This window comes from Muscardinus avellanarius (genome assembly GCF_963383645.1).
Source record: "Muscardinus avellanarius genome assembly, chromosome: 13".
NCBI classification, from domain to species: domain Eukaryota; kingdom Metazoa; phylum Chordata; class Mammalia; order Rodentia; family Gliridae; genus Muscardinus; species Muscardinus avellanarius.
In genome coordinates, this window is record NC_137799.1 from 20992930 (window position 1) to 21007092 (window position 14163).

The window sequence follows — 14163 nt, forward strand, 5'->3', positions numbered from 1 at the left end:
CTCAGGTTTAGAGGGGCTCTAGCTCATCAGTGTTTTTTCAGTTCTTTTATGACCCAGGCTGGGTTGGATTCACTTAACAATGGGGATAAGATGTATTTGGGGGGGGGGTACACATTTAAGGCTGTTTCCTGGCTTCTGACACATTCCAAGAGGGAATTTATGGATCTTGGGAAGGAAAAGGAGTGAGGAATTTCTAAAACACTTAAGAACATCCATGTAAGCAACTCTGTGCTTGAATGACTGGGCATAATAAAATTATTTTGCCTAGAAGCCAGAAGAAGAATGTAGTGGAAGCTGCCTCATGTATTGCCAAAATGGTGTGGAGACAAAGTCATCTGCATTTTTTTAAACAGCAGGAATCACCCTCGTCCCTCCAATCCCAGGGTATTTCTCATAGTACCTAACTCAACACAATAAATATATTCCATGAGTAACTAATTCTGAAATAGGTCTTTAGCCAGTTGGAAGCTTTCTCTTTATCTAAAAATGAAATTGCTGATTATTTATTATCCAGCTGTGACCATGAAAAAATTCAAAGATTGTCGACTCCTTTATCTAGCCATGGTCTTTGTCCTGTGGTGAGGTGCTTAAAAATAACCATTAGTTTACTGCATGTCGCTTTCAAAAGGTTAGATACCAGAAGCTCAGCTCCAAGACTCTTTCTTCCATGGGCTGAAATCTGCCCTCTTGTAAGCAACTCCCAACATACACACACTTTAGCACTTGTTCTGACCTGGGGTGCTATGGAGACAAGCTAGTTTCTGCTTCCCTGGGTTCTATATTTGGGAACCCTGCTCCCCTCAACCTGGGTCTCTCAACTACAGGGTAAACAAGCACAGTTCTTTCTCCTACAATGTTTTCCAGACCTTTTATTACAGGTCATATCCTATAAAGATAAGAATCTACTGTGCTCTTTTAAAGACCTTCTGTAGCACACTTGCTCAATCTGAAATTATAAAATCCCTACTCTCAGAACTTGATTCTTGATGTCTAACCTCAATCTCCCAAGCTACAGTCTCAAGTAATTTTCCTTAAGTCTATCCTCAAAGGAGACGTAAACCAGCCAGTAGTCTACGAGAGAATAGTTTGCATTCTTAAAGGCCATTACTGGCTCCCTAGTTTTCCCCTCTCTGAGATAAATAGTTTTAGTTCTAGTAAGCCGATCTTCACAAGGTTTAACTCCTCGCCCATCAGCAATTTCTGTAGCTCCTCTGATCCAGATCTAAGTTGTCGCTTAGCTTAGGACTGAATTCAACTATGAGGTCAAACTCCAGCTTAAGTAAAAGGAGGATATTGGTGTGGATTCTTACCTAGTTTTTTTTTCCCAGGAGTGCAATAAAATAGCAGCTACTGTTTAATGAATGCCTACTATGGACCTGACACCATGCTGAATGTTTTGTGTACCCATCTCTAATCCTTAATTTCCTCTGGAATGATTTTGACCTCCAGCTTATAAAGGAGGTCATGGTTCATAAAGGATAAAAGTTTGCTAAAGTTACAGGCTCAGTAAGTGGCATGAACCCAGGTGTGTCTAATTCTAAAGCTTAAGCATTTTTTACAACACTAAAGATATGATGGATATTTCCCACAATTACAAAACCCGCACTCAAACCACCATAAATCAGTGGGAAATATACAACACTCAAGAAAAATATGTTCTCCCTTCCCCCAAAAAACAGTGCCTAGTCTGACTGTGCCAGCACACATCTCTTAAATACACAGTGAGAAATCCTCACCGACCCCACACTCTGGCCATTATTACCTTCAACTCATTGCCTTAAGAGTCTCAACCAACAGCTCCAGGGGCTTTTTAGATGGAAATCTAAGTCATTTAGCAGCACACACAAAAGCATTGGGTAGAAGTCCAAAAGCATTTCAAGCTTGGCCCATGGCTCTTCCTCAAGGTCAAAAGGGGGAGAGCCAAGAATTAACAGGAAGAGGGGAGAGAAGAAAAAGTCTGTGAAGGCAAAGAGAGTTAAACAACAGACATTCCAGTAGAGCATGCAACCAATAAATACTTGCAGGATAAACAAAGAAGATGGACCATATTAGTCTGAGAGAAAAAATTGGCAAGTTCTATTCACAATAATCTACATTCATTGGCCTTCCCTACACCATAGATGTCCCCCTCCAAAAGTCATCATTTAGAAAACTTATTTGAATTTAAAAAAAGCATGCTCAGAAGTGTTTTGGGCCAGGCGTGGTGGCGCATGCTTGTAATCCCCGTGCTTGGAGGCAGAGACAGCAGGATTGCGCAGGTTCAAAGCCAGCCGTGCTGGCTTAAGAGACCCTGTTTCCAAAAAATAAAAAATAAAAAAGTATAAAATAGATTTGGGAGTATAGCCCAGAGGTAGAGGGCTTCCAGAAACCCCAGTACCACCACCACCACCCTCCAAAAAAGTAAAAGTGTTTGGGTTTTGTTTCTCTTCAATCATCACTTGGCTTGTTGGTAAATTATCAATATGACTATAATTAGTGTGTGGTATAAACTTTGGATAGGAAGTTCTTGATTAAATGCATAACTCATATTAAGCAGGTCTTCAGACCTCTGCTCATTACTACAGAAATTATTCTCAATTCAGTCCTCTCTATCACAATACCTTTCCAGGTTTTGCAAAGACTTTCTGTCATAGGACAAAGGCGATTATGTGTGATCATGTCAAAGCATTATATCATTGCAATAAGATCTTTTTTGGGGAAAAACTTAGGAAACTTCTTACAAGATTAGCTATCCAAATATCATGTCTAATTGACATAAATAGCTAACTTAGAATGTGCAAGAATAGCATAAGCATATGGAAACTTCATTTTGTGAAATGATTTACTAAAATTCAAATAGTTTAACTAGTGGTATAACTCTGTGATAGAGCACATCCTCACACACACAAGGCCTTGGGTTCAATCCCCAGCACTGTGTGTGTGTGTGTGTGTGTGTGTGTGTGTGTGTGTGTATCATTTTTTAAATTCATGTATACTTCCTAATTAAAGAGGTTCATGAACAACTTTATGCCATGTTTAGATAACTTACATGCACCTAAGGAATTTGTTAATATTAAAATTATTCAAGCTAGGCATGGTGGTAAACACTTGTAATCCCACACTACTTGGGAGGCTGAGATAGGAGGATCACAGGTTGGTGGCCAGCCTACACAACTTAGTGAAGTCCTTGGCAACATAGTGATATCCTATTTTAAAATAAAAAATAAAATAGAGCTGGGGCTATAGTTCAGAGGTAGAATGCTCGTGGTTCAATTCCCACGGACACACACACACACACACACACACACACACACATACACACACACACAAACGTATGTATATTCAAAGTTTAACTATGTCTTCTATCTTCACTTGCTAATTTCTCAATCACTTTTGATGATTCCCCTTTTCTCTGATACCTGACTGATTGCCCAGACAGGTGAACAGCAGCCATATGACAGATGAAGAAGACAACTTAGCAAAGTCAGAACTGCTTTGTAGTCCCATAGGCTCCTCCATACTCTGTTTTCTTCTTGCTTGTTAAACTCACCTCAAATTCCACCCTGTCCAATAAGCCACACTCTGCTATTCTTTTGTCTATTCGTTTTTCAAGCACCATTAGCCATTAAATTCTATAGCCATTAAATAAAACCTTTACACTCCTTCTTTTGTTTTCTAAGTATTGAATGGATAATTTCATTTTCTTCTGATTTCTATAATTAAGTCCCCTGAGGGCAAACATTTGGTCTTTTTTTTTATTTTTACCATCCACAGAACTCTGATTGCTGTAGAAAATTAGCAAGAAATCTATATATAGAGGTGAATTGGTGAAGGTTTCAGAGGCTCATGGACATCCTTTCTTAGTCATCTATTTCCATAAATCTTCGTTTAGATAATCAGTTCAGGACTACTCTATCAGGTTCTTCTAAAAACTGCATATCTCTGTTATCATTCTCACAGCTATAAACGAAAGACCTGACCATATGACTTAGAGGAAAGAGTATTTATTTGCTCAGAATATTTGGAGATTCTGGGGTTTAGTCCATGTGAGCCTAGAGACCAAAATTCTCAGGGCATGGTGGCAGGAAATAGAGAGAAGAAAACACAGGGCTTCACTCTGACACTGTGGAGGCTGGAAGCAAGATAGTAAGGGGAGAAGAAACCACATATAATCACCAAGGCCACAGCCCCAGGGATGCACCTACCCCAGCCACATCCTCTCAGCCCAGGCCACCTCTCAGATAAGTCCACTATAATGGATGTATCTACTTCTGAGTCTACAATTCTCAAGACCTAACTGTATTAACCCTGAATATTAATAAATGAGCTCTTTAGGGAACATTCTGTATCTAACTATAACACTAAAATTCTGAAGTTTTGGAATATAAACCAAGGAGAAAGGTAAGTAAGATGCAGAGAGAGTACTATGGAAATAGCCACACAACTAAAAAGAAGCTCATCTGGGATTGAAACTCAGTTTGCTTTCTGGAGTCCTTCACCTTCCCCTCTGCCCCCATGGCTGAAGAGCACCGGTAGATAGGGTTAAGTTCAGTTGGGAGGGTCTTTGATAAGAGACAGGAGTGAGTGACAGAACGTCTACTGGAGCTGTCACCTTCACATCACTCCTATACCAATTTACTCAGGTGGGTTGGCTAATAAATACTGAAGGAATTTATAACTTCCTGAGTGACTTAATACTCTTACTTATATCCATCTTTTTACCCTGACATTAGTCATTTTATATTCAATGTATATAAAGTGAAATAAAGAAAAGGAAACTGATAGAATTTACCCAAGGGCCCAGAGACAGATGAGATACCAACTCAAGTTGACCTTATTCCAGTAGTTTGCCCTTTTGTCTGTATCTTGCTCTCTCCCTAAATTCCACATTTTGGCCAACATTCTTACTGCTGTAATCCGAAGCAACTGACCACACAACATAGGGATGATTAATTTGCTCACAGTTACCTGGAGACTTCAGGTTAAGTCTATGTGAGGCCAGAATTTGAAGCTGAGGGAATGACAAAGGGAAACAGCCCACAAAGCTCTGCTCTCATATCATGGAGCCTGGAAAAACAGAAAGAACTAGCAAGCAAGGGGATTTGAGGACACAGACACAATCCCTCAGGCCATACCGCCAGGGACCCACCTTCTCCAACCACACCCCATGGATTTATCTACTGATGAGATTACAACCTTACACCCTCCATGACTACTATCTCAACTCTGAGTTCTTCAGAGCCACTCTATATTTGACCATAACCTTCTTCAGAAGATGAACAGTGAGTAAAACCACTTCTTCAAGACTACAAAATTCTTTTAAGGATCATTTTATCTCATCACTACACAGTATGTAATGAAGAAACATCAGAAAATCTTGAAACTCAAGAAATATAAAACTAATACTCACTTGGAAGTAAAGGTATCTGACAGATTCAGTTAGCAGAAAATACTAATACATTTATCTTTCTCTTTGTTTACTTGTAGAATATCATTCTTTCAAGAAGATTGGGGACAACTGATTTGGATTCTGGTTCTGCACATTCAAGTCCCCTGTTCTACTGAAAGACATCCTAGAACCTCAGAAGCACCTAGCCAAACCTACCTCCACCATGGGGGTCCTGACTCGGCTATTGCCGGGCATCTTTCTCGTCATGCTTGCCCTTCCTTCTGAAGGTGGAGTCCTCAAGAAAGTCATCCGGCACAAGCGTCAGAGTGGGGTGAACGTCTCCTTGCCAGAGGAGAATCAGCCAGTGGTGTTTAACCATGTCTACAACATCAAGCTGCCCATAGGGTCACAGTGTTCTGTGGATCTGGACTCAGCCAGTGGGGAGAAAGACCTGGCCCCACCATCAGAACCCAGTGGCAGCTTCCAGGAGCACACTGTGGATGGAGAGAATCAAATTGTCTTCACGCACCGCATCAATATCCCCCGGCGGGCCTGCGGCTGTGCGGCAGCTCCTGATGTGAAGGAGCTCCTGAGCAGGCTGGAGGAGCTAGAGGTCTTGGTGTCTTCCCTGCGGGAGCAATGCACTATGGGAGCAGGCTGCTGTCCTCAGCCTGCAGAAGGTAGGAGCTGGTGATGAGCACCACTACTCTCTGCACAGATGGGAAGCATAGGCGATCCATCAGTTGTTTCCAAAGTGGGTTCCCTGGGAAACTAGTCTGCCCAGACATCCATTTAAAAAAAATTTTAAAGCTGGGTGTGGGGATGCATGCCTGTAATCCCAGTATTTGGGGGGCTAAGACAAGAAGAACAGATTGTAGGATCCAGTTTAGGTTTAGCAACTTAGCAAGACACAGCAATTTGGTGAGATCCTGTTTCAAAATAAAAAATTAAAATGGATGGAGTTAGAGTTATACAGTTCAAAGGTAAATGTGACCCTGGATTTAATCCCCAGTGTAAAAAAAAGATACTTTAAAGTCAAATAAATGTAAAGAATGTGGCCATCTTTAAATTCAAATAAGTGTGGAGAATGTGGCCATCTCTCCTGTAAGTTATGTATTTGTGAATATTTCACAAAGAAAGTTTCAGGCCACTGAAAAATCTGTTTTTAAAGCCTATTTCACTTTAATTATATGTTAAAAAATATATTCTGGCCATTATCTGCCTATTCTTTTTTATTATTTTTATTTTTATTTTTTATTTTTTGGTGGCACTGAGGGTGGAACCCAGGTGCTTTCTACCTCCGGGCTATACTCCCAGACCTCTCTTTTATATTTTATTTGGAAACAGGGTCTCACTAAGTTGCTAAGAGTCTCACTCAGTAGCTGAGGCTGGCTTTGAACCTATGCGATCCTCCTGTCTCAGCCTCCCAAGTGCTAAGATTACAAGCATGTACCACTATGCCCAGCTATCTGCCCACTCTTTATCTCCAAACCTGTGAATGTATCATGAAATTTCTGCCAAAGGACATTCTATAAAAGGTACTGTTCTGGCTCCCTCGCCTCACAGTACAAACAGGGAAACTAAGGCCCAAAAGGAGGGTGGGATACTCAAGGTCCTGCAGTGGGGGGCTGAGGTCGGTCTTGGGCACTGTATTCTACACCCAAGTGTTCTTACAAATGAACAGTGCTGGAGGTGGCCGTGCTGAGTCTGTGGGACTTGGAGAAAAGGCTCCAATTTAACGGAGCACTAACTGCACTGATAATGGTGGTCTCAGTCATCACCAAGCCCCTGACGAGTACCAGGCTCTGTCATGGTTATCTTTTTTGATCTTCCCAACAACCCTTTAAGCTAAGACTTAATACTTGTTCTTCAGACCTAAGAATTGGGACTCAAAGAAGCTAAATGTCACAGATGACACAGAGTCATAAGGGATGGGGCTTTGAATGTGTCTATGTTTACAAAGCCCATTCTCTCCCTCTGACTGCTGGTTCCATGTGCATCCCATGTTAAGGAATTTTACTGCTATGGAGCTCTGTCTTCACTCCCAAAAGTCAATAGAGCTATGGAAATTTTGATGTTAAATCAAAAATGCAAATCTGCATTTCTACCCCTCAGAAAAAAATTACCAGAAAAGACTTCAACCATTCTTTTAAGAGCAGATCAAACTACTATAAGTAGAGAGTTTGGCAGAACATGCTCTAGGATCCTAAGGCGGCATTTTTTAAGAGGTTTTCTTTATGCATAAATTATTTTATAATTTATCCCTGTCAACTTTCTGTAAAAACACAGATTAAGAGGATGCACAGTAGTAATTCTGCTCAAGAGTAGGTTGAAATCATTGTTTACAAGAATGTTGTCCAATAAAACTGTAACATGACTGCATATATAATCTTAGATTTTTCAGCAATACATGAAAGAAAGAAAAAAAGATACATGTAAAAACACCTTCAGTTATCTACTGTATTTAACTCAATGTAACCAAAATATTCACTTTTCAGCCTAGAATCAAAATAGAAATTATTAATGAATGTTTTACATTTTTCCTTTTATGCTAAGTCTTAGAAATCTAGTGTGTATTCTAGGCTTAACAGCACATTTCAGCTCAGATGAGTCACAGTTTTCAATTCAGTTTCAAATTTCAATTCAGATGAGTCACAATTTTCAGTAGCCACATGTGGCCAGTGGCCACCATCATAGACAATACAACATTAGATTTTCATTTTCCAGATCAACATTAAAAACAATGTCTTCCTTCTCACAGTCAGGAAAGAGCTAGCACAGAATCATGCAACTGTATCTGAGTGAAAAGAATAGAAAAGCGCGTTTTGCTTCTCCTCCAGCTCCATGAGGTTGGGACCAGTGGCCCTTGCAACTTGAGCTAAGTCAGTATTTAGGATTCGAAAGGCTGGAGATGTGTCAGCCCTGACCCAGCATTCCCCAGGTCAGCCCACCACCGCAGCCTTCCAGAGAGTGAGCAGAAAAAGACAAGAGGCACGGGAGCTTCCTGGGGGCAGAGCCTAACCAAAGAGTGTCTTGACAGAATTAGAAAGCCACTGCTCAGCTGCCTCATTTCAGTTACAGAAAATTAGAAAGTTTTTGCCATCTAAGCCTACATACCAAAGTGAGTCAATTCCGAAAGCGCTTTGGGAAATAAAACAGTAAATCATAAGGAGCGAAAGAGTAAGCTGGTAATGTCCTCACTTAGCCCTGGCGTGCCCCTGGTAAGAGGGCTTCGGGCCACTGGACCTACCAGGATGCTGAGCTGCCAAGAGTCCACATCCCTTCCTGCACAAGGCACAGTTCTGGAATACAAAGTCAGAGCTCAGTTCAGTTCAGCAACTATTTCTTGGGCATCTCTGATGTGCCCGACCTTGACTAGGCACCAAAGAAGTAGCAACATAGCAGCACCGTGCATTCCGCAGGCAGGACCCTAACCCTAACTCTGGAGCCAGGGAACCCCTTGGAAATGTGATGGAGACTGTGGATCCTGTCCCTAGAGGTGGAAACACACACACACACCTACTATCTTTGCTTACTATAGACAAGTGCATACATGCACTATCTTTGCACACAATTTGAGAAATTCTTACATGTGTAACTAGAGGAGTGTCCCCATACTAACTTCATACATTAAGCAACAGGTTTTGAAACCAGGTAGAGCCTGCAGATGCAGTGGTCCTCTGGCTAAATTCGGACCTGGCTCTTGCAGACAGATAACAGGATATTCTGTTCATAGACAGCTGAAAGCCTCTGTCTGTTCACTGCAGGCCGCCTGGACACCAGGCCCTTCTGCAGCGGCCACGGCAACTTCAGCACAGAAGGCTGCGGCTGCGTCTGCCAACCCGGCTGGAAAGGCCCCAATTGCTCCGAGCCCGAGTGTCCGGGCAACTGCAACCTCCGAGGCCAGTGCATCGATGGCCAGTGTGTCTGCGACGAGGGCTTCACCGGTGAGGACTGCAGCCAGCTGGCCTGCCCTGGCGACTGCAATGACCAGGGCAGGTGTGTGAACGGGGTCTGCGTCTGTTTCGAAGGCTACGCCGGAGAGGACTGCAGTCGCGAGGTATGCCCAGTGCCTTGCAACGAGGAGCATGGCGTGTGCGTGGACGGCCGGTGCGTGTGCCACGATGGCTTTGCGGGCCATGACTGCAGCGAGCCCCTGTGTCTCAACAACTGCTACGGCCGTGGGCGCTGCGTGGAGAACGAGTGCGTGTGCGACGAGGGCTTCACAGGCGAGGACTGCAGCGAGCTGGTGTGCCCCAACGACTGCTTCGACCGCGGCCGCTGCGTCAATGGCACCTGCTACTGCGAGGAAGGCTTCACGGGCGAGGACTGCGGGCAGCTCACCTGCCCCCACGCCTGCCACGGCCGCGGCCAGTGCGAGGAGGGCCAGTGCGTGTGCGACGAGGGCTTCGCGGGCGCCGACTGCAGCGAGCAGCGGTGTCCCTCCGACTGCCACCACCGCGGCCGCTGCATCCGCGGGCGGTGCGAGTGTGACGACGGGTTCACGGGGGACGACTGCGGGGAGCTCCGCTGTCCCCACGGCTGCAGTGGCCACGGCCGCTGCGTGAACGGCCAGTGCGTGTGTGACGAGGGCTACACCGGCGAGGACTGCGGCCAGCAGCGGTGCCCCAGCGACTGCCACAGCCGCGGCCGCTGCGTGCAGGGCAAGTGCGTGTGCGAGCAGGGCTTCAAGGGCTACGACTGCAGCGAGATGAGCTGCCCGCATGACTGTCACCAGCACGGCCGCTGCGTCAACGGCATGTGCGTCTGCGACGACCGCTACACCGGGGAGGACTGCCGGGACCTGCGATGTCCGCGGGACTGCAGCCACCGCGGCCGCTGCGTGGACGGCCAGTGCGTGTGCGAGGACGGCTTCACGGGCCCCGACTGCGCCGAGCTCTCCTGCCCCAGCGACTGCCACGGCCGGGGCCGCTGCGTGGACGGCCAGTGCGTGTGCCACGAGGGCTTCACCGGCAAAGACTGCGGGGAGCGGCGGTGTCCCGGCGACTGCCACGGCCAGGGCCGCTGCGTGGACGGCCAGTGCGTGTGCCACGAGGGCTTCACGGGCCCCGACTGCAGCCTGCGCTCCTGCCCCAAAGACTGCAGCAACCAGGGGCAGTGCGTCTCCGGGCGCTGCATCTGCAGCGAGGGCTACACGGGGGTGGACTGCTCGGAGGGTGAGTAGCAGCATGCTTGCCCAGGTGACAGTGGCCCTGGTGGAATGGTACGTGTCGGCACACACAGATTCGTGTGCGTGTGCATATATACTGGTTATATAAAATACATAAAGGATAGATCGATGGATGGATGGATGGATGCTGGGGATTAAACTTTAGGGCATTCTACCTCAAGGCCACACCCTCAGCCCTTTGTAATTTTAATTTTTTTCTGTTAGTTTTGAAACAGTGTCTTGCTAGGTTGCTGTGGGTCTCCCTACATTTCTGAGATCCTCTTGTCTCAGCCTCCCAAGGACTGGGATTACAGGTATACATCACGCCTGGTTTACATTATATATTTATGTTAAATGCACATGCATGCACACTGCCTCTTTGAGGGGATGTGGTCCTTCTCTAGGTACAGGGCTGCCCGACTGAGGGCTTGAAGAAGCTATGTAATTGTTTCAAATTCACACAGTGAACACCTCACAGAGCTGGATCTGCCTAACTCATCTGAGTTTAACGTCCAGGGCCCAGGGGAGGGAGGTGAAGTGATGACTCCCCTTTTGCTGAGCATTAGCTTTATTCTCTACTCTCTACTGACTTCAAGCCAATAGTGAACAAAATCCCAATATTGGAGTAAATAATCATTTAGCTAAACCAAACAGTGGGATTACATGAAACAAATGTTTCTCATTGAACACTCAGCTAAAAACTGCCAGTCATCTCCAAGGTAGACCTGTCTCTTAAGTTGTCTTTTTTTGTCACTGATGTAACCCCAAGGGCTGTGTGTTTTTTTAAAGGAGCACTGTTCCCTGTTCCCCACAGGTAGCACAGGATATGGTATGTGGCAAGTGATCAGGAAACACTGGCAGAATGAAAACAAAGACCAACAACGCTCATGTTCAATGAGGCTTCTTTGTACCACTCTCATTCACCCGTATTATATTTGCAATGATAGTGAATTTCTGCCACTGGTAGCCAGGAATGAATAAATAGCAGTCTTCAACATAGCAGAAGCAGGGAGACCTGGTTGGAAAGAATACCAGGCTAGCAGAGAAGAGATCTAAGTCTGATGAAGTTAGCAAGTTAGGCAAGCTCACACTGGGCGGTCTTGTCCATGAGCGGGATCTGAGCTAGGATCAGGGATTGGAGAAGAAGGAAGAGCCATGTCACAAAGAGCACTGGCCGCCACACTGCTGGCCGGAGCGGCAGCCTGAAGGCAGTGTAAGGATGGCTCACATCCCAGCAGGGATCCCCAGTGAGTTTTGCATTGCAGAGATGACTGATGGAAGCTGGACTTCAAGGAAAGAGCTTCAGATCTCTGTGGAGGACAGAGGTCAAGGGAAGCAAGCCTAAAAGGTTCACACTCCTGACCCCAGGTGTCCTTTCTTATTCATGCCAGTGTCCCCTCCCAAAGACCTCATCGTGACTGAAGTGACAGAAGAGACCGTAAACCTGGCCTGGGACAATGAGATGCGGGTCACGGAGTACCTCATCATGTACACTCCCACCCACGCTGACGGCCTAGAAATGCAGTTCCGCGTGCCCGGGGACCAGACGTCCACCACCATCCGGGAGCTGGAGCCCGGTGTGGAGTACTTTATCCGAGTGTTTGCCATCCTGGAGAACAGAAGGAGCATTCCTGTCAGCGCCAGGGTGGCCACCTGTGAGTGAGCAGAGCTCGGTCCATGACCCGCCCATGAGCTACCCCCTCCTCTAGCCCCGAGTTGTCTTTTTATACTGATACCAACCATGAGCCTGGGACCCCATTGAGTCTACTGAATATCTTCTTAAAGAAATTCCTCATTTTCTCCTCATTCTTCCCCCATGCCCTCCCAACTTTCTTCCTACATTTCATTCAGGTAACACCCAGTTAGCAAGTTAGCAAGTCTTCATGGGGAACCAGTGTTCCCCATGCAGAAGACTTTGTCTTAAGCACCATACATATGCGAACTCATCTAACCCTACGAGACAGGATCTACTGTTAATCCCATGTACTGATGAGGGAACTGAGACTCTGAGTGGTTAAACATCTCACCCCAAATCCCACAGCTAACAAGCAGAGACAGGTTGACCTTGGTAGTCCTGGGGGACTTTTTTGCTCCTAGCCACTCCACTGTCTTTCTCTGAAGATCACTGTCTGTTTTGTTTTTGTTTTAGTAGAAATGTTAGGGTTCATATTGTTCCCTTAAGAGTCCAGCATCAGCATAATCACCTTCATACCTGAAAAGCAAGCTGTGGCTATAAGCTGGCCTTTTCTTGCTTATATCAGCGGCTGTGGTTTATTGAACTTGGGCTACATGCCAGGAGACAAGTCCAGAAGTTCTCATGGAATAAATCAGTGCCTTCCCAGCTAGTCATGCTCCCCTCCTTCCCATCAAGGAATACTCTCCAGGAAGTCTGTGCAACTTGCCCAAGATCACCATGTTAGTAATGGTGGAGCTCAGCTTCTGGTCCAAATCTGATTCCACAGCCTGTGCTTTATTAGAGTTAACCATATGAAACTGCAAGTATTTAATCATATTAGTCACACTATTAATTTCCATACTGCCTCATTGTGAACAACACCCTAAAAGAATCTTTAAGCAGCTGTGGCTCTGGTATCAGCCCCAGGATGATGGGCATCCGCCATAGATGGGCTTAGTTCAGTCAAGATTTTGTTGCCCCTACCACATGTGTCTAATCTGTCCATCCTTATGGCCCCCTCTGTGCTGTTTCTTATAGACCTGCCTGCACCTGAAGGCCTAAAGTTCAAGTCTATCAAGGAGACATCTGTGGAAGTGGAGTGGGATCCTCTAGACATTGCTTTTGAAACATGGGAGATCATCTTCCGGAATATGGTAAGAGACCCTAGGAAACAGGTATATTTGACCCCGGAAATATGAGAGTAGTTAAAAGATTCTGCAGAATTTTGTATCACTCAGTTTCCTTAGTGTTGGGTGGAAGACGGTCTCTAACTAGCACCTTGTGTGTGTGCATATATATTTTAAGTGATGCTGATTTTCTTCTCATTTTTTTTTTTTTTGGTGGTACTGGGGTTCCTGGAAACCCTTCTACCTCTGAGCTATACTCCCAGACCTATTTTATATATTTTTTGGAAACAGGGTCTCTTAAGCCAGCGAGGCTGGCTTTGAATCAGCACGATACTCCTGTCTCTGCCTCCCAAGCACAGGGATTACAAGCATGGGCCACCATGCCTGACAGTTTCTTCTCATTTTAATAAGTCAAAGTGTAGCATGTAAGGCTAAAAGCCTAGACATGTAAAAGTTAAGACATCTCTAGGTTTCTTCTTGCAAATCTCAGAGGCAAACAAAAGATGACCCAGTCTCTCCTGCAAAATATTTCCAGGTATAACTGGGATTAGAGCAGCTTTTTCCCCCCAAAAGTGTACGTAGGGCAGAGCACCTGGTTTCTGATTTTAAGCCCAGTTTCCACTACCAACTAGCTGTGTAACCATGAAATAATCACTCAGCTTCTGTGACTCTGGCCTCTTCATCTATCAAAGGAGGGGCTGAATTGGTAGCCTCAGAATACTTAGGCTCTCACATTCTGCATTTGACTTGCATACCCAGAGGTAAGTAGTGCAATTTGCAAGGAGAGATGAACTTGAGACCTGCCTATAATCTCTGTATCCTC

The 14163-nt window shown here is 45.3% G+C and overlaps 1 protein-coding gene across 5 annotated transcripts in view; it reads left to right on the forward strand.

The window, feature by feature from the left end:
- Positions 1-5591: 5591 nt before the first annotated feature.
- Positions 5592-14163, forward strand: part of TNC (tenascin C) — a gene marked incomplete at both ends in the record, with an annotated part of 67469 nt that continues 58897 nt past the window's right edge. For all 5 annotated transcript variants that reach the window (XM_080708442.1, XM_080708443.1, XM_080708444.1 and 2 more), the window contains 4 exons: positions 5592-6048; positions 9136-10545; positions 11930-12193; positions 13252-13367. In XM_080708442.1, coding sequence (XP_080564568.1) covers positions 5592-6048; positions 9136-10545; positions 11930-12193; positions 13252-13367 — 2247 coding nt within the window. The remainder of the gene's footprint in view (positions 6049-9135; positions 10546-11929; positions 12194-13251; positions 13368-14163) is intronic.